Raw genomic sequence first — 25,961 nt, 5'->3', positions numbered from 1 at the left:
GATATTTCTGTCAGCACTCTGGTCAAAAACAGTTAAAAGGTGAAGGTGCTTGTCCCGACGATAGACAAAATAATAAAAGAGGGTTTTTCTGCATGAGTGACACGTCTCCTCATCACCCTGTGGTGGTGATTCACTCAGCTTACACATGCCTCTCCCCCTGACAATTTAATATTTAGTAAAGTCACTCAAGTGTTCAGCTCGTGGGACTTAGGGCACTCGCTGAGCTCACACATAAAGAAACTCTTTGAGATGGATCTATTTTCGGTCCCCATTATCTTCACAACTCTGTCTGGATGAGGCAGAGGAGGGTCACAGAGAGCTTGTTTGGTGACTCGTCTGCAGATATCCATGAACAGCACAGCCTTCTGTCTGCCATGAGAAGACTGTGTCAAACATAAGATGTCATATGCTGACATGTGTAAAAATATCTGGAAAATCGGTAACAGTTACTCCATCCTTAATTGAATACATTTTATTATGTCAAACAATCTGTTAAACGAATGCAGAATTTAAAAAAGATGCACACGTCGGTAAACAAATTCCCAGGGGTTATTCCAAACCAATGGGTTGTGCTTTTTTAAATTCATACTCGTTTTGTTTTAGTTATTGTAGCAGAGGCTGCAGCTAATAGGGTAACAGCTTTTTTCTGTGTTTCATTTCCTTTAATTACCGGTAAATTGTTCAGATTTACTTTTGAGTGTCCGCTTTAAAAGACAAAGAAAACCAATGAGGTTCAGAGCTTAGGCCTTCACATTTTGGAGAGTTTTGCTTAAAAGAACTGTTTAGATTGTTTCAGTTGGTGCTCTGTGGACCTATAAGTATTCAGTATCTTACCTGCAGGAGATGCTGATCAGAGCATCATCACTTTGGACCTTCAAGCAGAGGTTCTATCAGGAGAGTCGAGCTATCAGCTAATTCAAATGCTGCTGAGACATAAAGACCTAAAGACGTGTTGCAAAATGAAATGTGTTAAATGTGGCGTGGCAGAAAAGCTGCCTGATGAAAGTATAAAAATCATTAGAAGAAAATTGGCTTGCAGGCTGTAAATATTTTGGTTTTTCGCACAGCAGTACTACTGGAACACATCCTGTTTGGCAACACAGGCTTCAGATGGACCAGAAAGGATGGACTGTTCTGCAGTTTGATGCAATAAGACCTCAAACAAAAAAATGGATGTGGTTGAAAGGTTTATAAGTCAACATCTGCATGAACTACAACTCTTTTAACAAGTGTTAAATGAGTTGTTTTAGGATGGCAGGAATTTGCCCAGCCCAAAAAAGCCATTAACTTGACTCCCCTGAGAGGTTGTGTGCCTGGTACTACAAAGTGACAATGCCCTGAGCCATTTCTCCTGCAGGTAAGATATTGATTATTAATAACACACACACAAGAAAATTGAACTAACCCTTTAAAACTGACCTAAATCTGAGTATCCCGCTGGTTCAAACCATGAAACAAACTTTGTTTTCCTTCAGCTTTCTAATAAAAATTAAAACTTTAAAGGAAGTTTGCAGACTTAAGTCCATAAATATATTTCACACACAGTATATGTAATGCTCCTAATGTAGCATCAAGTTAAAGTAAACAGTGATACTGTTCATAAATAAAACACTACAGGCTGGCAGAGATAATGCAATCATTCTGACTGTTACAGTCATCCCATAGAGGAGAAATTATAAAATGAAGAATAAACAAATCGTTTACACCAGACGTGGGCAACTTAAGGCCCGAGGGCCAAAGGTGGCCCTTGGACAATCTCCATCAGGCCCCCATTATACTTAGTAAAAAAAACAAATAACATTTTTTTTTTAAAAACAGCAATTTATCAAGAAGACTTGAGGAAATTTAAATTAAACATCTTACGCAAAACTTTTAAAAAAATATGTGTTTCCAGAACCAAACCTTAAAGACTTAGAAATACAAATATATAAGTTTGTTTTGCATATTTTTGCTAACAGCTAACACATATAACATGCTAAGCTAACATGTATAATATATTGTCGCAAGAGCCAATTTACCAAATATGTCTTTTATTCCTAAATGATATTGGAAAGACATGTTTTATAAAGCATGCTAACTATGCTACAAGACAAAGCCTGAAACAAAAGACTTCTAGATTATCTGTCATAAAGAAAATTTTATTTTCCAGTTCTCTATTTGGGCCTTTGATCGCTTTAAACGTCCTGATGTGGCCCTCTGGGAAAAAAAAAGTGTCCACCTCTGGTTTACACCAATATTTGTGTAATAATTTAATTCTATTTATGCATGGGTGAACAAAATGTGCTATTACTCCACAGCTTGTTCTGTAACTTTTGATTTTCTTTTCTTACTTTTTTTTTTTTTACTTCTCAGTTTCTGGAATCAACATGAAAAGTTGACACACTCTTCCTCTGCTGTCAGTCTTTTATTCTAGTCTTTTGAATGTCATGGATGTGTTTGTTGACACAGAGTGCAAGCTGACTTTATTCATTCAGTTCTTCACCTGCAGGTGCCTGTTTTTGATGGTGCAGAGCCTTGAGGCCATCCCAGCATGCATCAGCATGGTAACAACAAAACTGCTCGAGTCCTATTCCTGTTGAACAAAGAGACAAACTGATTTTTTTTTCTTTTCATTTGGTTTTACAATTAAAGTGTTGAGTGAAAGCATCATTGGGCAGTAAAAGAGGTTTCCTTGTAGGAATTAAACATTTGACCATGAACTTGTAACATCTTCTGAATAGTCATTTATGACTGTATTTATCACCTGCCAGATAAAGGCAAATTATGTTTCTACTTGTGTCTGTGCGTGTTTGTATGCCTGTTTGTTAGCAACATATCTTATGAAACATTGAAAGGATTCTAATAAAACTTTCAGGAAATAAATGCTGGATCTATACCTCTTTAAAGGATTAGCCTTTGGGCTCAGTCTAAGTCAAGATGGCTGACCCAACCATCTGATTTTAGAAAACACAGAAATGGCTAATTCAACCAATTTGACTGATATTGTGCTAAATTTGAGTGAGAGACATTCACAACATAGCACAAGTGTTTCACATTGCACAAAGTATTTGCTTAAAACGTTTGCATTTATTGTTTGAGTCAAAATTGTTTGACTGTTAGCAAAATATCTCACAAACTACTAGATGAAATTTAATTAAACTTTCTGAAAGTATGAATAGCTATCAGTCCAGTGCAAGATGGCCACCACAGCTAATCAACATTAGCCAATACAAAAATGATTACAACTTTGTCCATTTTAGAGATATTGAGCTAAAATTGGGCGTGGAAGTAGCTGAGAGTCTTTCACTACGCACACTCTGAGCGTGACATCTCAGGATATCAATGCAAATGAATTTATCCAAACAAAAAAATTACAAACCGTTAAGTATTTATTTATTAGTTGTTGTTTGTTTGTTTTTTCTTACATTAAAGAGGTCAAATCTGATCAGACGCCGTGACGTCATGGCTAAAACCATGTGAGGACTTGATCCATACCATGAGGGTTGTGCAGACGCGAATGGCCTCACAGGAAACATGTATTAACAGGACGGCTGGAGAAGATCGTGAGCAAACAAATGTGAGCTTTAGTGCCACTGAGTAACAGGTAAGTCCTCGTGGATTTAAGGTGTCAGGGCGAGGATTTCCATCCTTTTATTCAATGGGTTTCTTGGATAAGTTGTGGTTTCTTTGCGCAGGAACACAAAATGCGTTTATAACAATAAAAAAGAAAAAGTGGAATTAAGTGTTGCAGGAAGATTTTCTCAGGTGCACAACTGCTCAACTTTCAACTGTTCCTTAAAAGCTCGCGCGTTGCCACGCGTAAATAGCAGGCGAAGTGGGACTCCTGCAGTCGAGCTGTGTGTAGCCACGAGAAGGAACCGGACACCGAGGCGCACGGCGCGCGGAGATCGGGTTAGATGCATGCGCACCGCAACAGAACATCTCCAAATCGCATTCCGCATTCTGAAACCTAATCCGAGGACATCAGGATGCGTGACATAATCCCAGAGTCATCTGAAAAGCGCGCTCCTCCAAACAAGGCCCCAGGGGTGCTTTGGAGAGATATGAAGAACTCGGTTTTACTCACTGTTTGCTCTCCCTCGCGGGGATCTATAAAAGAGGGGGCGGACACCAACACTGCAACCCCCCACCCCCCAAACGTCAGTGCGCACTGTGCTATAAATCTCTCCAAAACAGCCCTGTGCGCCCGGCGCGGTGCTTTGCGCAGACATCTGTCCTGCTCTTGAGTCCAATATGAGGACAACGACGTGCGGAGACCCACAAAGAGACTGACCTGGAGAAAAAAAAATGGAGAATATTTACCCCAAGTTTCTGTTTTATTTTGTTTTTTGTCACCATGACGAGATAAGCGTAAAATATTGGTTATGTTGAAGGTTTAACGCGTTGTGGATAAAGGAGCGTTTTTGGAAAACAGATTTTTGTGTGTGCATGTCTTCTTTCTGATCTGTTGAAGACGCTGATGTCTTCAGTGGACTCCTCTCAGTCCGAGATGGTGGCCCTCTCTCGGATTTCCAACGTGGAAACGTAGCATCCAGTTCATCAGAGAGCGCAGCTGTGGAGGCGCCGAGCCGCCCCTGGACTCCAGAGTCCGGAGAGACGCGCGGTTTGTTCGGTGCGCCTGCTCGGAATACCAAAGGGGAAAAAAAAAAAAAAAAAACCTTTCTGGTCCACTGTTGCAGCTTTTGTTTTTTCCTTCCTTTCCTTTTCCTTATTTGGACTAATTTTGAACTCGTGTGGACATTTCATTGTCGAGGATTTGAAATTATTTACGCAGCTTGAGTCAATTGGGGACACTCGATGAGTTTTCTTTTGGGATTTCACCACCAAGCGAATTGTAGGTCTGCATGGGCCATATTTAAGGTAAGAATTCTTTGATATTTCATGTTTGCAGGTTATTAAATACAAATGCATTAATGTGATTGATCAGGAGGACGCAAAATATTATGCCAAATGAAAAAAAAGACAAATTTGGATTTGGACTTTTGCTTATAAGCCCTGTATTTACCCATGCGTAGCTGTTTGGGTTTACTGCAGACTCAACATGCCATTAGACTCAGTCATGTAAGCTTTGGGGATCGCCATCTGGCCAACTCTCACCATTATTTAGGCTATCGTTGCCAAAACGCTTCGGTGCTTTACCCGAGGCATTTCTGTGCGAGGCGCACCTTCCGCGCCGCACTGCAAACAGAAGCTTGCTATCAAAGAACAGTGATTTGAGACAACTGGGGGGAATTAAATCTGGTTTAATCGTGAAATTTGTGCGCATATGTCTGCATTCTGGATCAGAGTTTCTTTATATTTTGTGTTTATAGATTTTCGTCTGGACATGATGTTGAACACATGCAAAATTGTCCAGTTTTCTGGGAAAGTTTTGCCTCATTTTTTCAAATAAAGTACCTTTAAAAAAAAAAAAAAAGATATATCTGTTTCATTTTGCAGCTTTCTCTATAGGAACTGAGTCTAAGATGAAGTTATGGGATGTTCTGGCCACATGTTTCTTGCTCCTGAGCTCTGTTGCCACCCGACCTCTCTACCAAAACTCTCCGCCAGCCAAGAGGACTCCCTTCCCCAGCAGCTATCGTGATTCTGTTGAAGAGGAAGAGTCATCGTTCCAGCGTGAAGACCACAACCTGCAGGAGATCTCCATGGAGGATCAGTGTAAGGCACGCCGCATTTGTTTAAGTTGATCTTGTTAACTAAAGGCCTGATCAATCAGGGCTTCTCTTGCTTAGATAATTGTGGTCTGATCAGGCTCTCGCACAGCAAATGTATCTTAATTTGTGTTTTATTGCTGCATGTGTTGCGTTACATCATGCTGCTGTCCAAACAAACCAGCAACACGAATAAGAACAGACGTCCCTTTTCACATTTCCCTGTCTCCCTTTGTTTATATTCACCTCTGCCTCTCCGCCGCTCAGAGACCCGTGACCTTTACCCATCTGCCAAAACTCAGAAATCATGGCATGTTTTTAGAGGTGTGTGGTGAACCGGGTCACACAGGCTTAAACAATCCGCGAGAGTTCTGTGTTTACATCCATCTGAACAGAAACAGTGGGCAGGAATTTATGTTGTTTGGATCCATGTGACACTGTTTCATCCTCGCACAGAAGCGAACGTAGCCGAGAACTAGATAAGGAATGGAACATTTGGGGCAAGTGTTTGTGCCGCCACTTCATGTCGTGTTTGGAGCACAGTGACATCATCTCTCTGCAAGCAAAACCTATTAACTATGCACTAGGAAGAAGAAGGAACATGACATTTTGTTTTAACGCTCAACGTCAAAGAAAAACATTGTTTACTTTTAGACTTTAGGAACAAAATCAATAAAAAGAATCACATTTCTTGGAAGGAATACATAATGTCTGCTGCTATTCATGCCAGAGGTTGAAACTAGGGTCACTGTATAATGGCATCTTAGCTTTATTGGTCAAATCTTAAAAAGTAATCTGTACAATCATCAGTTAGCACGAAGTATGTGCTGGGGATGACTCTCAGCTACTAACAACATTAAAATTGAGCTAAATATCGATAAAACTGACTGAAATATAGTGTTTTGTGTTTGCTAAAGTTGATTAGTTGTGGTGGCCATCTGCAAAAGTTTGTCCGTTGTAGATTAGCATTAGTAGATTAGATTAGTTGATTGATTGATTGATTAGCATCCAATAATTACTCTGAGAGTTTTATAAATCTTCATCCAGTGATCCATGTGGCATTTTGCTGACAAATATAGTTGAGTTCAACAATTAACAGCAACGTTTTTAAAGAAAAACCTTGCATGATCATTACGTGTTAGCCATCTGTGTGAAATCTGTCATATGAAATGAGTTATAGTCATTTTTAGGTTGATTAGCTGTGGTGGCCATCTTGAACCTCGATGACTCCAAAAGCTTATCAGTTGCAGATATCCACCTAAAGGTCACATTTAAAATCTGTCAAGTGGTTTTGAGATATTTTGCTAACAGACAAAGAGATGCTCAAAAATCCTGGTATAAAATCTAACAATTTTCAATTGAGTCATCTGGATGGTTTATATTTTGCGCTTCCATTCAGAAGGCCCCAGCCTACACCAAAGTGGAAAAAAACCCAGTTATGTCGGTGCTAAGATGGTCTCTGGGGCACGCCCTCTCCCTCGTCGACCGTCATGTCAAACTGCTTCAAAACACCAAAAAAGAAACCGTCCAGATGATCTGACTGAAAATAGTTGGAGACAAAGACGAGCGCTCACGTTCGACTTTGTGCAATTGTAGCAAAATTTGCACCTCGTTTGTTGCGAGCTAAACAGCCTGTCAGCAGGTGTGCACAGGCAGTCTGTCTTTCAGCTGACGCACAATAGAAGGTGCCCAAATCAAAGGCTAGGTGTGTCGAAACAGATTGGTCCAGGCTCACCTGATACACGAGCTGCAGCCCGATCAGCTGTGCTGCTCAGGCAGATCAGATAGCCGAGGTAAAGACGAAGAGATCGGTGACACTGTAGCACAGAGGCCGTGTTAACCACACCACCTGCCAGATATCTTAACCAGCCCAACATGTCAACACACACCCAAACTCTGACACAAAGCCCACACACACAGGTCACATAATCATAATCTGGCCAATTGACTCGTGACAGAAAAAAAGCCGTTTTTAAATGGAGGCCCTGCAGGCACTTCTAGTAGGAGAGACGTCACTTTTTAACAAAATCAACATGGAGCTCAGGAGGGTCCAAGACTTTCAGTCACTCCTCGTTTCTCCTCAGAGCAGATGGCAACGAGCCGTGCTGGTGCATATTTTCACATTTTAGCCGACTGCATTCTGTTTCATCTAAATAACTCGAAACATACGATTTCCTCCTTTTCGTTTTAACCGTTTAGGTCTACACATAAAAAAATAAAATAAAATAAAAATAAAGACATCCGCTACAGATTCCCATGTTGGTGTTATCTGTTAATGTGTTGTGGATCATGTCAGGCAGTTTCTAAGTCAAAGGTTAATAATTTTGACTGGAATGTTTAACTTGATTGACTCCAGTTTTATGTAATGGGAATCTGTTTTCTTTTATTTTAACTCTAATTGGCTCCAATATAACTCTAATATGGCTTAAATGTCCTGAATAGTCCAAACAGAAATAAAACAGAACTCCTGCACACGCATAAGAACAGCTCTCCAAATCTTGCTTTCTCCACTTCAGAATAATCCGTTCTTTGTTCCTTTTTTTTTTATTGTTATCAGTTTATTTTGTTGACGGGCCACCAGGTTATTTATTCCCTGCCTGTCATTCATCAAGTTGTTTTGGGGAAAGAAACCAATATGCTCTTGATTGTGGATTTATAAAAACAATGTTCAAACGTATAATTCTATATCCGATTATTAAGAAATATTGCAAAGTTGCTTGTAGCAACACAGCAACACTCGTCTTTTTTTGTTTGCCTGGAAAAAAAAAAACTTAGAGAGACTGAATTGTTTTTTTTTAGAAGACAAATAAATGATTGAATCTTCAAAAGGAAGTGCATCTTGCACATTAAAATAATTGTTCCAATCCATTAAAGTGGATTTTTTTTGACGGCTATGAATAAAGAATATCTTACCTGTTGCAGATAGCTCCTTGATCAGCTAATTATGAAAAAAACGCAGGTTAATTCTCACCGGATTAATGAACTAATCAGAACATAATGAACAAATTGGATTGCTGTTGTTCTAAAACACCTTCTATCTTGATTTTTTTTAGGTATTTTATAAATCTTTACACTGCTTTCAGGTTTGCATATAATGCAATTATTGTAATATTAATTTAGGAAATGCCCAAAGCTGCACTGGAAGTGCAACAGCTATCTGTTGCTGCTGCTATTAGTTCAACAAGAACCATAAAATTCTATGTAAACCAACAATTTTCATAGATTGATTGACCTATTGGGTCATATCTTTGTAAAAATGTTGACTTATACGAGTGCAAATGGCATCTATTCAACAACCAAAGTGTAGGTTTTAGCTCTTAGTGGTCATAATGTTATGCATTATCAACAAGCCACACATTCAGTGTTTTACTTTGTCGTTGCTGGCTTTTATATATAAAAAAAGTCATGATTAAAACAATAAGAGCAGCCAAATTATATCATGTTTTCAGATCTGAAGTGACACCAGCTGAAGCACAAAGTGTTCAGATTTGCCCTCTAGTGTTATTTAAATGTATTTAAAATATGAGGGGAGGGGTCCTTTAGAGCTACGATACATGCAGACATATTAAACCAATAATGTGGATGAATTAAGAACTACATTTAATGAGTCTTTGTTCCAAAACAAGACATTTTTGAAATAAGAATTGCCTGGTTCAAAGTGGGTGGGTGTGTGGTTCTGATTCATAAATTTAAGAGGAAAAAAAAAAAGAAAACTGGTGAAAACAAAGTTTGCTTTCAGCAGCTTTGCTCTTTTGACTGTTTAAGTTGTTGTTTTTTTAATTTTATGGTTCATAATTACTGTTAGGGAAGCCCGTTAACACTCTGACTCATCCAACCACATCCCACCAATCAGCAGCCGTCCTCGAAGGAGGTTCTGAAGATTAAATGAACTCGTATCTCTGTAAAGGATACAGATTGTTTGGAATAAAGGCTAAAACAAGAAGAGTGGCTCCTACAAAACTATAATCCACACAATTTCCATAGCAGAGCTTTGAAAGGTGCAAACTATTTTTAAAGATCCAACAGTGTTCAATCAGGTCATCTGGACAGTTTCTTTTATTTGTTGAGAGATGTTTCGCCCTCTATCCGAATGGCTTCATCAGCCTGAGGAGTCACAAACAAACAGTTTTCCCCACTAAATAGTACACTCCTTTAGTGGACCAACCAGTTTGCTGGTGATAAGATGGTTTCTGGGGGCTGTCCTCTTCCCCCTCGACTCCTCCCAAGCTGCCACAGCTAAAGTGGTTCAAGACATCAAGGTTCATGCTCAATAATCCAGATAACGTATCCAACAATGTTGGATTATTGAGCATGAACTGATATCATTAAAGATGTTTTCATACAAAACCGAGGTTAAATTTACTTTTACAAATGAACTGGACGCTTCTTATTCAGCTGATACGTGTCAAACTGGGTGCAAGTTAGAAGTGATTGGAAAAACTGTAAACGTGGTCATCTTTTAATTTAGCCCTTCGTGATAATAAAAATATGGACCAACTGTGGTGTCCTGATTTGTCACAGGAAACGGACTTTCCCAAATTTAAAACGCCACCCTTCTCCGTCATAATGACGGTCTTTACTGTAATTAAATACTTTTGTATGTTCTCTTGTTGAAACTCTCCTGGTTGCACAACGTTTTCACACCCTTCTTTTGCTGTTACTACTATTAATATGTTTGTATCTCCATAGTAATATTTAAATTTCTAACCTTCAGAACAAGAGATGACAAGTTAAAGTACTTCTGAGGACAAGAGAGTAGACGTTTTGGAAAACTATTTCATGTGAATTTGTGTGTTAAATCATCTATGTTTGTTTTTTTAGATGAATCTGCGGGTCTCTATCCTGAGCAGTTTGAGGATGTGATGGATTTCATCGAGGCTACCATCGGCCGGCTGCGGAGATCATCGGAGCCCAGCACGAGCCCCAGGGGCCGGAGGGAGCCGAGGCAGAAAGGAGCCGCAAAGATGAGAGGCGCCAGAGGAGAAGGGCGAGGGCACGGAGACAAGAGGAGGGGGCGAGGCCGAAGTCGGAGCGGCAAAGGAGGTGGAGGGGAGAAGGGAAAGGAGAGGATATCTGTACAGAGCCGAAGCTGCTTACTGAAGGAGGTCCACCTAAACGTGACGGATTTGGGGCTGGGGTATCAGACTAAAGAGGAGCTGATTTTCCGCTACTGCAGTGGCCCCTGCATCGAGGCGGAGACCAACTACGACAAGATCCTGAACAACCTCACACACAATAAAAAGCTGGACAAAGACACGCCTTCTCGCACCTGTTGTCGACCGATCGCGTTCGATGACGATTTATCCTTTTTGGACGATAATGTGGTGTATCACACGCTGAAGAAGCACTCGGCTAGGAAGTGCGGCTGCGTTTAAGGAAGTCACATGACCAGCAGCAGCCAATTACGGATCCCACTGACATGCCGGTGCTATACAGGGACAGACTGCGGTTGGACATTTGTATGGGAAGTCAAAGAGTTGTTTCATATTCTGGTCAGCTGTTTTCAAATGGAAGTTACAGTGGAGTACACAGTCAGCATAAAAAAGGCAAACTGCACATTTGACTATTTAAAGTCCTCTATTCAGGAACCTGAATGAACTTATCAGGTGTGCACACACTTCCAGTAGACTTTCAGATTGCTAACTGTGCCGTTAGGAACAGGTGAGAGTGAAGAAAGGTGCCGCAGGAGGATTTCATTTCCCAGGAACTCGGTTTTTCCACAGCTGGCTAACTCCAGATGAATCTCGAGGTTTTGAAGAGTTCTCTCGGTTGAATCCTAAATCACTTCCACTCCACAGTCTGGATGTCGACATTCATCCGTCTCGAGTCAAGACACGAGAGCAAAGACTGGCACAACGCATCTACACCATTTATCTATACATAAATAGAAATATATATGAAAAAATAAGAAAGTATGTGTTAGAGGTATATTTATTAAGATGGATTTAACTTATTGTTATTTATTTCAAACCATTTTATGAAAGAAATACTCTTTTTTTCTTATTTATTTAATAGCTTCGCTTGTCTTGGATGGTGCCAAGGAGGAGCTCTTTGTTCGTGCGAGCTTTTCTAAGTTAAACACTCCCACACATCCAACTGATGCGCTTTCATGGCAATCAGATTCCACAGGTTTTTTTTTTTTTCCTTCAAACATCCAAATGATCAGTTTTAGTCCTTTTATGAGGTATATGCAACGTGAAAAGGCAAAGGATGGGACCAATGAAAGATTTCCAGTACAATAAATTAGTCGCTTGTGAGCATTTTTAGGAACGGCGGCTTTTCCCTCACTCCTCAAAACACCAAACTCAAACCCTTCATTTATTACGCTCTTTGTTTATGAAGACGAAAACGATTCCTTGCTTCCAGCTCATCATCGTATTATTAATCCAGGTCAGATTTATTGTTACTCCAGATGAAGATGAATGCCCTGGTGGTCTCACTTGGATCCAGCAGTGCCTTTGAGGATCCATCCTGCGCGTCACTTAGTACAGAATCAGCAGAAGTTCAGTGAAACCCAACTCTGACCTCGCACCAGGTCTGAGCATGGCTTTTGGAGCGGTTTCTATCCCAGTTCACGACAGCCTTTTTTTTTTTTTTTTTCTCCGTCTGGGCTTTGATTGACAGGTCTTACTCCCTCAAAGGCGATTTGAAAGTGATCCTCTAACATTAGTCTTAGCCAGAAAAATCCCCGCCGGCGTAATGGTTTAAGAAAGATCTAGCTACTGTAGTGTCTGTCATTGCGCGACTGACGCAGACGTTTCGACAAAAGAGAGTGTTTTGGAAAATCTGGAGCCTGATGTTTTCTGCTTGTAACAACGTGTTCAACCGATTTTATTCCCAAACTAAAACATTGAATGAACAAGAAAGGAAAGCAGCGGTTAATGTTTTTTTTTTTTTTTTTCCCCCCCGCGAGGGGGTCGTTATAAGTGGAACAAAGAGATCCCTGGTGTAGGTCTTGATGTTAGCACGGATTAGGGACCAAGGTATCTGTGCTCACCCAGCAGCGAGCAAGCAAGCCAGCTTTACTGTGTAATCCCCCTGCATAGATCAAATCCACTGCATCCAGCAGAATTTAGGCCAAACGCACCAAAATATACTCCAGCCTTTATCACAGCATACCTCATCAACTGAATCATCCTGTTTAACAACTCAATGAGAACGTGAAGACCTCAGATCTTCACCGTCTGCTTTACTGCTTTAAGGAACCTGCAGGCTTAAAATATCAGAAGGGTTTGTGGTCATTCTGTTCACTTTTGTAGAAAAAAACTTGTGTTGTCTGATTTGTTTTGTGTTACAGAACTCAGAGCTCTCTGCAGACTATTTTTGTACAATATCCATTTTATATCTTTTTACAGAATTAAACTCGTTTCTATTAAATGAACACGTCTTCTGCAACATGGTGGTCATTCCCTGGGAGATAAAGTGTCGCAACAAAACTGTGCAGAAAAAAACAAAAAAGGTTTAATGGAAAGCCGGGACGAGCATTTAGATGTGGCCTTCCTCGGCGTGGCATCTCCTTCTGTTCTGGATTCTTGAACGAGAGCCCAGGCTCGTACGGTAAACAAAATCCAGCAGTAAAGTGCCACTGCGTTGTAAATCACGGCACTGCAGAATCTTTCCACTGCACATAAAATAAAGATGCGTAAAAGCTAAAGGCCGAAATGTGAAAAAGCACAGACATGAGTCTACACTCATCAGGCTGAAGGATTTGAGAATAAGCACGTTGAATTGCATCATAACAAACAAATCAAGAGTTTTCTTAAATTACGTTTTTCAGGAATTAACATTAAAGGTAAATATAATGCCATTATAAAAAAATGTCCTCCTTTTTAATTTTTGCATATCTTCAATAAACCGGGCTATTTTATGTGGAGATACCTGTTCCTATAAGAACATCTTTTAAGAAGAAATAAACATAAAGTCAGTTATTGCCTTCTTGGTCAAAAAATAATAAATCAGCAGCTTATTCTTTAGTTTTATTACCAAACCAGAGGAGCGTTTCATTTCTCTATTAATGCTTTGACTCCTTTTTCGCTAACACTTTACAATAAGGTACACAAAATTTGATTAACTACTAGGGAACGCCTCGGGAGCTAATGGATAGTTAACCAGTACTTACTGGGGAACATACAGCCAAGCCTTATTAGGGGACTACTGGTTTGTTACCAGAAACAAAGGAGAAATTCTCCACATGGGTTCTGAATAAACCCTGCACCAGTGAGGTCACAGCTCGTAATTATCAAAAACCTGTTTCCTAGTGGTTTTATTGGATTTTCTCTTTGGTAAACCATTGATGAAAGACATTAGCAATTTTATCATCTTGTACTGGTGTCGTTTTAACTATGTCTATCACTTACTGATACCAAATCATTTCATGGCTATTATTTTGTTCACTGATGCATCATACCAAGTAGTTACTGAAGAACCAGTCATTATGGTACTTAATCACTACCTGACCATTACCTAGGCTTGTCACGATGCCAAATTTTGCTGGGCGATTAATTGTCTCAGAAATTATTGCGATAAACGATAATATTGTTTACAATTCGACAGTAATCAGTAATTAATTTAAGAAGACATTTTGGTTAATTTGTTTTGAGTGTAATACCTTTTTTGACCACTGTACGGCAGTATAAGACTGTTTGAACCGAAGGATGGATAGTGAGGGAGCGAGCAGCGTGTCTCTTTAAGAAAAATGGGAGGGAGGCCCCTTGACGTGACAGCGGGCTGTCTCTTCTTTTTTTCCGGTTCTCAAAATGGCAGACGCTCGGCGTGGTTTGGGCTCTTTAGCATAACATTTTTCCACAAAGATTTTAATTTAAAAAATCAGTAAACAAGTTCTCAGCTTCTTTTTGCAGAGAAAAACAACTTTTTACACCAAGGCACGAGTTTCAACCGTGAATTTTGGAGCTTCAACAAGATGGAGTTTTTTTTCCCCGAGGTCGGCCTGTTAGCTTAGCTCGTAGCTTAGCTTCTCAGCTTAGCTGCTTTAACGATCCAAAAATAGATTAAAAAAAAAAAAAGAGGAAACAGACAAAGGGAAGGGTCAGAGAAGAGCACTGGAGTTGATCCTTTTTTGTCATCCAGTGTCTTCAGTAGAAAGAGAGAGATACGAAGAAACAATAAAGCCGATAAAATAAAATGAGGTAGATCATTTTAATTTATCATGCGATTAATTTCTTTATTGTTTATTGTGACAGGCCTACCATTACCTACTGGTTTGTTCCTGTGGTAACAAATCAGTAGTCCCCTAATAAGGCTTGGCTGTGTGTTCTCCAGTAAGTGCTGGTTAACTACCCATTAGCTCCTGATTTGTTCCTGAAGCGTTCCCTAGTAGTTAATCAAATTATTGTAAAGTGTTACCCATTTTTCTATTAATTAAAGCACTATAGCTCATTATTATTCAATAATAGATCACCTAACCGTGCTGAGAAATGACGTGAGCCGAGTGACTTGAATCAACTTTATTCCTCTATTTTAAACCTAAAAATTGCCTCACAAATTAAAACAAGTTGTTGTAACGTGACATGTGCAATAATCCTTAAAAAGGAACCTGCAGAATTTCTAAATTACTTTTTAAAGTCTCCACTTATTTTCTGAGAAGAGGTAGAACACAATGGATCGGGGCGATGGGGAGATTTTCTGTAAGTTGAGTGAACTGAGCCTTTAATAAGGAGCGTTTAAAGGTTTCAAGCTTGAGGCGATGTTTTTTTCTTCTTCTCGTTTTCATCGACCTGTTGCTTTTTCACATAAAGTTGGAGCAGCCAGCCATCCTGACCGAACCAAACTGAAATCTGCCAAATCACTAAACCGGCACCAGTTTGTCCATTTCCATCCTGTTCAAGCCGCTGTCTTAGTTTCACTTTTATCACTGACAGTTCTTTGCAAGGACGCAAGCGTTTCTACTATTCTACCGCCGTTTCCATCTGCAGGGAGAGGTTGGGTTTCAGTTTCTTCCCTACGAGGAGAAACAACAAAACAGCAGCTGAGGCATGTAAAACTAACTTTCTGTGGATAATATTTTTGTTCCTTCACCATTGAGGATGTCAACTACATCTGGCAACCAAGCTAAGTCAAAACAATTGAAGTAGAAAAGAATCCTATAACTTTAGGCACAAGTCCAAACCAGCGATTTTTACAACAGTGACAATCATCAAGTACACGCTTGCAAAAACAAAATGTGCTCGCAGTAAAGAGTTGTGCGCTGAAGCTGCATTCCAGAGAGATGTATAATACACACAACACAAACGTGGCTTTCATTATCTTTATATTGTGGCTTTGTCGTGTCACTTGAAGAATTTCAGACGCTGCGCAGGTCGATCGACAAATTCCTCTTCAAACTTTCGAGTTTATTTTTAGCTTTGAAAACAAGAAATCATATTAAGAACTGGTTGGTTACAGATGAACCAACACATTTAGATTAAATAGTCAAATAAAACTTACGACGAGCAGAAATCGCTCCACTTTTCAGCTGCATTTAAGTCAAATAATGTGTAGTGTGGAGAAAAAAGGGTTTAAAAGTGCGGTAAGTAAAAACAGCTTGGACAACGCACCGTCAGGTTGTGCCTCACAGGAAAGGCATTCCTTTGATCAGCAGGTAAAACCGATTTGACTTCACTTCAGATTAAAAATCACTATCGGACAAGAAGATTTACATTCCTTTATTCAGGGTTTCAGCTTGAATCCGTGATAGGAACAGGAAGAGGAGGAATAAAGGTTTTGTCAATAACAACTCAAAGTACAGCTTTAAAAATATTCCCACTTCAAAACTTGCTGAAATGTTATTACGTCTTTGGTTGTTTGCGAGCTATTCTTCACGGAGACGAACTGCACCAGACCACAGAATGTGGAGCTGATTTACGAGGCATTAGCAAACTCAGACTAATGGAAATTATGAAAATACAGTCAAGACAATCAAAACAGACATAAACCGTGAAGTGGCTCATGTATTGGAGTGAGAGGAACATAAAACTGCATGATTTATGTTTCTTTACACTAAAGAGATAAAAATAAGGATCTAGGCTTATACTGAAGAGAGGCCGTTAGGGACGCGTTTTAGATTTTGCGTTTCTTCCACTCTGGCTCTTTGTCGGCTTCCTCGTCCTCGTCGGATTCCTCTGCAAACATGGGCTCCGGCTGGGTCCTATAGGGAAACGAGCGATGATTTAACAGTTTGTTTGCTTTTTCTGACAGCGTCAGAAACAAACAACACGAAGAACAACAAAAACAGAAACAAACAAAACACATCCAGCTGAGAAGCAATGAATTAAAAGTGAGATACATACAGTTTTATGGGTCTCTTCTTTACAGATCACATGAAGCGTAATGAAGTTCAGATTTGTTATGGAGCAGAAAACTGCTCAGTAGTTCAGACTTTTAATGCTCGTGTAGTGCCGTCATAACGAACCAGAGCTGAAAACTCTCATATATAACACGACTTCATTAAAAAACAATTATAGAACTACCAATTTAGTTTAAAACAAGTGAAACATTCACAGTTCCTGCCTGAATTTTAAAGCTACAGTTCAGACTTTTTTAGTGGACAGTGGACATGTTATAAACAGTTAGCATCTTACCTGCTGTAGACAGCTCTTTGCACAGCCTCAGTTTGGAGGAATAGACTTTAATTTTGACTGGACTGGCGGGCTAACAGCTGGTCTGAGCTGGGCCAAGACCAAAGTGGATTACTGCTGACTTAAAACAACTTTGGTCTCACAAAATTCATAGTGAATAGTATTAGCAGCTAGCTGTAGCATTTCTGAAGAGTAATTTATTTAGTTATTTATTTTTTATTTAGTTTATTGTGGTTTTAGCCCTGTTTAGACAAGCCATTAACGTGTCTTGATCAAGTCAGAATTAACTTCAATATCTCAAAGCTGAAGGAGTTTACAAAAGTTATCTGCAACAGGTGAGATACTGACTGTTCGTGACCTTTCCTGCACTTAAAAATGTCTGAAGTATTTCTTTAAGAAAATTCCAGATCAACAAAAAAACTTTATAAGTAACTATTCACATTTTGAGAAAATTATGCAACTACATATCTGATGTGAATTACCCACAGTGCCATTCATCTTTAGCATGTTTACACACAGACCGTTTTCTTGCGGTCTATAAAACTGACTTTTAGCTCACAGATTTGTTGAACACTTCTGAGTTTAACACTAATCTACAGAGTAGATCAACCTGTGAAACTGTTCCTGAGTATCATATCAGACAGAATACAGTAGTCCCTCGCTACTTCGCGGTTCGTTTAAAGCGGATTCGCTATATCGCGGTTTTTCAAAATAAAATCGGACATGGCACCATTGGCTGATTGATGGATGAGCCATGGGGTGTTTATTTAAAATAAATTATTTTAAATGATTTTGCACCATGTGTGCAGCCCACAAGTATAAGGGAAAGCTCCCTCCTGCAGCTGATTTCCTTCTCTGCCACGCACACACATTTCTCCTGCTGCAGCTTTGTGAAGGTTTAACCCTTTGCTGTCCAGATGCACCGATCGACTTTTGTCTTCCAACTGAAAATTCAAAGTATGTCACATGGTAAAATCATCATAATCACAAAAGATAAAAGTGTTAAAAGTTATTTTAAAACTATTTTAGAACTTCTTTGTTCATTTGAAGTGTAATTGATCAAGAAGTACATTTCTGCTCCGTACTGAAGAGCTGTGTGACATCCCTTTAATGTCCTGCCGCTCTTCTCTACAATTTAAATTCTGTAATATTTTAAATAAACAATCCATGCTGCATGGATTGTTTATTTAAAATGTTACAGTATTTAAATTTAAATTGTTTATTTAAGGAGGGAGATTGGGAGTAACAGGAGTGTGAATGCAGCCTGGCACATGTCATGACAAAGTTTACTGAACTTGAACTTGAACTACTGTGCACCTACTTCGCGTTTTTTCACTTATCGCGGGTGGGCGTGGTCTCTAACACCCGCAATAAACGAGGGACTACTGTAAACAAAAAAACATCCCAACTCTCATCGCACACTGTGCTCTAATCAGAGGCAACTTTAGGAAAAAAAAAGGGAGTGAGAGAAAGACAGAAACAGATGTGTCAAATGTTTTCCACCCCCCACTCTTACTGTTTATACGCTGGAGCGATCCAGTAAGGATTCTCTGACGCTTCCTTGGCATGCCGGAGGATGGCCTCTCGGGGGTTACTGTCATCAGTTTTATCCAAGGCGATGTTCTTCACAATGAATGAAGACAAAGTGCCGCCATGAGCTGCTACTCTGCCTCCTCGGCCTGTAAGAGCACACGATTATACACTGTTACAATGAATGAATGAGCCGTCTGTGCTGCTAGTTGAATTTCACTCCATCAGATTTGGAGATATTTTGCTCCTTTCCTACATATCCAAACCTAAAAAAAAATAAATAAAGGATATAATTTAAACTTAAAACACACATTGATTTCTTGCTAAACCTGCTCAGCGTTGTTTGGGGATGGAGAGACACGTCTTTCCATTGCTTGTAAGCATCCAGCCAACCATCAAGCATCGCCTTGCACTTATGTGACGTGAGTTCACACACAAGATAAACAATGTAAATGCAGTCTGTAATCTGTGGACCACTGGTCTTCTATCAAGAAGTCAGACTCGTTTTCATGAACTAAACCATCATTTTAATAAGCGTCTTCCGCTAAACCTCAGTGACAAAAGGGATTTGATATTTATATACAGTACAGCGCAAAGGTTTGTCCTGCAACTACAAAAGAAATTCAATCACAACATTTCTAATCATAAAATTAAATGCTTTTATTTTGGCAATAGTAATTTTTTTAAACATATTTTTAAAATTCTAAGGCACAAGGATACATGATGAAAAAACAGTACTTATGAGGTCTTAAATGAGCTAAACACAGTTTCAGATAAACCATTTGTGCCATTTTGTCTAGAAAACTTGGTAATCAAAACAATTTAGCAGTGTGTAATAAAATTAGGAAACTCTTAAAAGTTTATAAACCGCCTGTGGCAGCAAAAGCTTCAGCATGACCATATCAGTCTCCCACATCTTTATCCAGGAATTTGGCTCGCTCTTCTTTACAACGTTCAATTTACTGAGGGTTGTAAGTATTTGTCTACGCACTACTCCAATAAAATCCCACCACTACATTACAATCATGTTGTCGGCCCTTTCTTTTTTTAAGCCACTCTGTTGTAGAGTTGATGCTGTAGTTGGGATAACTGTTCTGTTGTCTAACCTAACTCGGGCCATGCTCCAGTTCATTACGATGACATGAAGGGGATTATGGTTGACTGTAATATGCTCCTGTGACTAGAAAACAAGCCCAAACCATCAGCCCTCCACCACCGTGCTTAACAGTTTGAGGTGTTTTTTTCCCCCCAAAAGGGACAGTAAACCAACACCTCTTCTACAGACTTGAATATTTCAGCCATTTTTTTCTTTGTTCTTTTAAACTTACCGTGTGAACCTTAAAAGTTAACGCCTGTAGAGTCCAAGATTTTCTTTTTTTTTTTTTTTTTTAACAACAGTTTTTGACCATTTCATGGCCTTACTTCAAGGGGAACTTGCTGGAATGTTCCCACCTGTCTTAAAGTGTTTCCATTTGTAAATAATGGACACCAAGTTATTGGAAAATGCCATTAAAACTCGTTCTAGATTGATAGGTGTCAAGAATGGCCTCTTTAAAGTAATTTTTGACGTCTTTCCACTTTATTTAATTAAAACACACAAATGCTCAAGACCATTAAATAGACAAATTCAGTATGTACAAAAGTGTTTTTAATTTGTGGCAGCTGGCTGCTTACCTCACTCATTTCTATAGAATAAGGATACCATTGCTTTCATTTAGTTTTTGTTAAAACAAAAGAATAAACTTATATATTCCTTTTAAATCATATAAGCTATCAATTTATTCTAAAGTCGAGTAGAAACATGATTAATTTTGATAAAGTAGAATATGCTAAACTAAAACATGTACACATCTAAATCTCTTCCTTATATTAGCATTAGCTTGTTATGCTCTTAAAATGCTTCAAATGAGTGTTTTTTAGAATACAAGAAAATAACATCAATATGGAAACCTTACATTGTTGCAACTAAATAATTTTGATCCTTTAAATGAATAAAATACTACAAAATAAAACAAATAGCTGAGAAAATGAAAGCACAAACACTGTTGCAGTGAGTCAGCTGGAATTCACTGTCAAGAGAAATGTTATCGGGCATCTGTTTTTTATGGAACAAAACTTAGTTTGTAATCATGAAATGGTGCAGCGTGTAAAGAAGTGAGCATTAAAGTATAAACGTAGGAAAACAAATGGTGGTACAGTGCATCACCCACGTCTCAGCTCAGTTAGTCGATAGTGGATCTTTGAGTTAGAGCAGTACTGATGGAGCTCAGCATCAGCTGGCATGCCCAACACTGTCTGAACCAACAACTGCAGACTAACACATCTGTCTAAAAAAGTTTGCATCTGTCCATAACCATACCTCGTTAGTGTTTCTCTGTATTTGTGCTTTTTCCCCTTCAAATAAGTTGTTTCCCAGTCACAGTGACCGCAGACAGTCACTGTGTTCATTTTATTTATTTTCATCTTTTCTTCTTCATAGCCACCTAATATTTGTCTGCGATATATAAAGACATAATAAAAGAACATTTTACCTGGTCCAGACACAGGAGGTTCAGGTTTGTGGGATTTCTTCGGGTCGAGTCTGTCTTTCTCCAGCTGTTTTCTTGTACTCCTCTGTCGGGCCTCTTTGAACATGGGCAGGGCGTGAGCTAGACAAGCACAAAGTAAACAAACATATTCAAGTTACCGCAGTAAATAGTACGGATGCACAATATTATCGGCATGGTATCGGTCGATATTAGCGATAAAGTTAAATATCTATTAATGCACTACTACTTATGCGCTTGCCACTTGTGAACAGGTTGAGTTTAGATTTGTGAAAATGTACATATTTGCACTGTTTGACTGTTGCCATTGTGTTAGAGAGAGTAAAGGTCATGAATAAATTTGACATTAAACATAATCCAAGTTGAAGTGTTACATCATTTCCAGCCCCTTTTTGGCATCTGCATTTATCAGCAGGTCACATTGATAAAAATCGTGCAGAATAATGTAGTATTTTAATTTCACAGTAGAGAAAGTTACTGTAAGGTTAAGGGGGAAAAATATCGGTATTGGTATCGGTTATTGGCCAAATAAGATTTAACATATTGGCATATTGGCTATCGGCCAAAAATCCAATATCGTGCATCCGTAGTAAATAGGATTCTATAACACCGCCAAACAAGTAAGCGGTCGAGTACTTAGAAAAATGTTCAGTGTTTCCCTTATATACCGGTAAATGTCTTCCCCGAATAACTGTATGTAGGAGTTGAGTTTTCTTTGTTGTTTTTTAAGGTAAGCTCAGCTTCTTTCAAAAATAATGTGCATGCTACTTCTATAAAACAAATTAAAAATAAGATTATAATTAAGAAACCTTATTGTGTTTACGATTTTGCAGCTCTTCTGAAATCTGTTCACATACTTTAATGTTTTAAATGTGCTTATGTCTTCAGACAACACATTACATTTAATAGGAAATGCTTCATTTAGGAAAAGTGGTGGCTAAAACAAAGTTACACAGCTGCTTAAAGCACAAGTTGGAGTAACCTAGATAAGCATAATGCACATGTATCTAATGCCAATGTGGATAAAAGAAGGAAGAAAATCCACTGGAAGTGCCTCCTTTGCGAGAAAATAAAACCTTTTAGACATTTTACTCACATAAAAAGTAATGCAATACGTTGAAAGAATGGAAAAGTCAAGAAGCAAACCATATTTACATGTGGACATTAAACTTTCTGGTATGCCTGCACTCCTCATTTTGTTAAACTCTCAGTTCTTAGAACTACAAAAAAAAAACAGCAGCAGCAGTTTGACCGAGCCGATCTCCTCTAACATCTCGCTTCTTCTCGGCTTTTTCTGCCATGATGCTCACTATGATATTCAATACAAATCAAGATTCGGACAGTCAAGCTGCCAATTTTTACACCGTCATGAACACCATCATAACAAAGGTTCCCCGCGCCTAAATCTCTGAGCGCGTGAGTGGACGAACGGGGTGTGTGTGATTAGGTGTGAATGAGTGCACTCCAAGTAGTGTCAGAAAGACTATCTGTGTGTGAGAGCATATGTGTTGGGAAGTGAATATGCTCTGCCCTTATTCTCGCGGGGGTGTGGGGGGGGGTTTACAATGAGACACTTTAGGAAAGAGCTAGATAAAGTGATTTTCCATGCAGGCGCTCTTTCGCCGCTCTGTGTTAATTGGTCTTCTCCATGCTACATTAAGCAAAAAGGTTACTGTTAACAGATTCCCTCGCTTTTCTCAATGGGCCATCACTTGCTTCCTGTCTCTTCTAATTTTCCAATGCCAGGGCATCAAGTGCGTCACTCACCGCTTGCGGCGTGGATATGCTCGCCTATTTTACACCCTGTTGGCATGACGATGAGCTCACATGATGCAGCTGAAAATGTTGCAGAGGCCCAAACAATGAATTGCGTCTGGATTGGGTCTCAGCAGTCAGCTGCTCTCGTCGTATTGGTTCGTGGTTTTGGTTGAGGGGGACAAAGGTGAAGGAGGCACGCACCGAAGAGATGATGCGCTCATGAGTTGGCGATATGATGATTGGGCGAAGTGAGGTTTGTGTGTGCGGTTACACCAGCAGGATCACGCCAGCAGAGGTGGGAGAGAAGGTCGTCCCTCGCGTGATTCCTGCATGACAGGAAGCCACGCGACGGTCGCGTGGCTTGGTGCCCTGTGGCTACTGATTCAATAATCCAGACCCCACTCCATCAGCTAATGGGGCAATGAACAGCCCGACCACACTCATAATACAAAGCCCTCGGCACGAGGTGAACTGGTTTGAATATTTGTACGTGAAACAAATACAGCACACCAAGGCAAAAGTAAAAGTAAAGCTGAACCAGTATCAGCCATCACATGAAGAGCAGAGCAGAGACTCGGAGTGAAGACAAGTTAAATGTGATAGAAAATAAACATGAGTGGGAACATTGTGTGTGACTTGTACAGATATGAAAGAACTTACGTGTGATGACATAATCTTGTGTTAGTGCCTCTGCATGTTTCTCTTTCCACTTGTTCTTTACTACGCACAGTTTAGCCCCCCTTGAAGAAAAACAATATCACATTTTAAACAATCATGTAGTCGTAAGTAAAAAAAAAAAAAAAAAAAGCTTTGCAATATCATGAAACGCTCTTTAACTTTTATTCAAAATAAAAGAAACTGAGAACTAATTTGAAATATTTAGGGTAATTATTTAGATTATTCTACCATCCTGGCAAATAATTAGCAACTATGGAGATAAACTGTTTTTTTGTTTGTTAGTTTTTTTACCTACTAGTCTTATTCAATCATCCAGAAAAACATGAAAATATTTATAAACAAAAAAGCAGAAATTATCGTTCATAAACTGTTTGTTATTTTAGTGTTTTAATTTAAAATAACTTGGACAACTGATCATCTTTAATTTAAAAACACAATGTCAGGCGAGCTAAAGTGAGCAATATCTGTAAATTTGAAAGTAAAATATTTAATATTTTATGTTCTGAGTTCCCTCGTTATATCCCGTTGACCAAGAGTTTTTCATATTTAAGCTCATATCACTTCAAATGTTTTCAGCTTTCATCAAGTTTATCTATTTAGAGCCAATAACAACAAAAATAAAGTTATTACAGAAAAATGCAATGCATTAAAAATAAAGTTTTGTATATGTAAGTTTTTGAAAGAATAATGTAAGAGCAGGAGAAAACAATTCAATGCAGCAAATAAAATTCTTGTATGCTCAGATTTAAGAAAAATATTTTATTTGCATCATTTGAATGTAAGACCTTCACTAAGCAAACAATTTTGTAACAAAAATAAATATAAAATAGGAAAGATTAATATTAAGTTGGCCTTTCAATAAAAAGATAAACATTCATATTCTGAATATTTGCAAAAGATGACTTTTTTTTTTTCTCCATTTAGATGTTTCAAGTCTAAATGGTCATTTTACAAATTAAAAAGTTATCATTCTTTGTATTTATTATGTATTTTTACACTTTTTCAATAATGCAGCAATTTCAGTTCATCCTGAAATAGTTTGATTGCTCATTCTTTATGCAACAATCTCAATTGCAATTTTACAAACAAAAATTGACTGAATATTTCCTGGCATCAGTTCTTTGACATAATAGGTTTATTGTGGGTTTTAATCTGGTCACGTGAACTTTCATGCATACAGAAAGATAAGAAATATAATTATTACAAGAAAATTAAATGAAAACCCAACAAACCTGTGGCTTTTAACTGGGTCATAGTATACCTTGGCCAGTCCATTCCCGGTACCCACCATTATCTGGTTAAGTTTAGGGTGCCACAGGCAGCGGACAACACTCTGGAAAACATAAAAAGACAAAAGTGAAGTCACACCATTAAAAGCATTTTCCTTCAGTGATCTAAGCTGGTAAATCTGGTAATGGTCATCCTTTACAAACAGCACACTACAGCAGTGAATGTATAAGTTATGAATCAAATCAAGGATCTTGCTTCTGTTTTTCAGCTAACCGTGTCTTAATGCCTCTTAAGTACTGTAAAGTGTGACTGAAGTTGGTGTTGTGGGTACAGGAAAAGTCCCAGTGTGCTCTGCTGCTGCAGTTGACTATATTAGGTTGGTGGGATGAGGGCTGGATCTCTCAGTCTGTGTGTGACAGATGGCCTGGTGCCCATAGGCGAATGTGGTCACATTTATCCAGAGGTGTGCGTGTGCGTGAAGTACAGGCACAGCTGTTAAAAGACAGGGACAAAGATCTGCTCATGCTGTGATATGCGAGCTGAGGTGGCGTTACAACCCCCCACCCCCCCCACCCCACCCATGTTGCAGTAGTACCGTCATTCTTTACAAATTCAATATCACAGCATTTCTGATGGGCTTGTGTGGGATGGGGGGTGGGTAAGATCATGACTGGGGCTTCCAGATTCGGTGTACAGTGAAAGCTGCTTAACGGCCAGCTGTTCAGCTTCTCACCAGGATACCAGAGGAAGGAGCCTCCATCGTACACACAATGTTGCGCACACACAATTAAAGAGGAACAAAAACATTTACATTTGAACACAATTGCAGAGAAAAAAATACATTCCTGTTTCGACAGTTACTTTTCACATTCACAAAAGTAATGTATAAATGGATATATTCTATAAAAACAAAAATTAGGTGGCTAAACTGAGTGAATGAAATTAAACAGCCTGTTAAATGTATCTCTCCGTCTCACAATGATACTGATGGCCTA

General features: G+C 39.0%; 2 protein-coding genes across 3 annotated transcripts in view; one reads left to right on the top strand and one right to left on the bottom strand.

The window, feature by feature from the left end:
• Nucleotides 1–5,439: 5,439 nt before the first annotated feature.
• On the top strand, nucleotides 5,440–11,129 carry gdnfa (glial cell derived neurotrophic factor a). 2 transcript variants are annotated; one of them, XM_037691855.1, is made up of 3 exons: nucleotides 5,463–5,554; nucleotides 10,489–10,665; nucleotides 10,741–11,129. In XM_037691855.1, the coding sequence occupies exons 1-3, from the start codon at nucleotides 5,466–5,468 to the stop codon at nucleotides 11,024–11,026; spliced, it is 552 nt and encodes a 183-aa protein (XP_037547783.1). In that variant the 5' UTR covers nucleotides 5,463–5,465; the 3' UTR covers nucleotides 11,027–11,129. The 2 variants fall into 2 exon arrangements, with proteins under 2 accessions (XP_037547784.1, XP_037547783.1); XM_037691856.1 differs by having other exon boundaries at nucleotides 5,440–5,658; nucleotides 10,473–11,129.
• Nucleotides 11,130–16,565: 5,436 nt separating this feature from the next.
• Nucleotides 16,566–25,961, bottom strand: part of LOC119424966 (WD repeat-containing protein 70) — a 45,611-nt gene continuing 36,215 nt past the window's right edge. Inside the window, exons 14-18 of the mRNA XM_037692487.1 lie at nucleotides 24,969–25,069; nucleotides 23,719–23,798; nucleotides 21,286–21,402; nucleotides 18,741–18,903; nucleotides 16,566–16,794 (exon numbers count right to left, since the gene is read on the bottom strand). Coding sequence (XP_037548415.1) covers nucleotides 16,707–16,794; nucleotides 18,741–18,903; nucleotides 21,286–21,402; nucleotides 23,719–23,798; nucleotides 24,969–25,069 — 549 coding nt within the window. The 3' untranslated portion in view covers nucleotides 16,566–16,706. The remainder of the gene's footprint in view (nucleotides 16,795–18,740; nucleotides 18,904–21,285; nucleotides 21,403–23,718; nucleotides 23,799–24,968; nucleotides 25,070–25,961) is intronic.

Source organism: Nematolebias whitei, chromosome 18 (genome assembly GCF_014905685.2).
Source record: "Nematolebias whitei isolate Nwh7 chromosome 18, NemWhi1, whole genome shotgun sequence".
In the NCBI taxonomy this organism is placed as follows: Eukaryota; Metazoa; Chordata; class Actinopteri; order Cyprinodontiformes; family Rivulidae; genus Nematolebias; species Nematolebias whitei.
The sequence above is the reverse complement of the archived record's forward strand: the minus strand, read 5'-3'. Positions and strand labels throughout refer to the sequence as shown.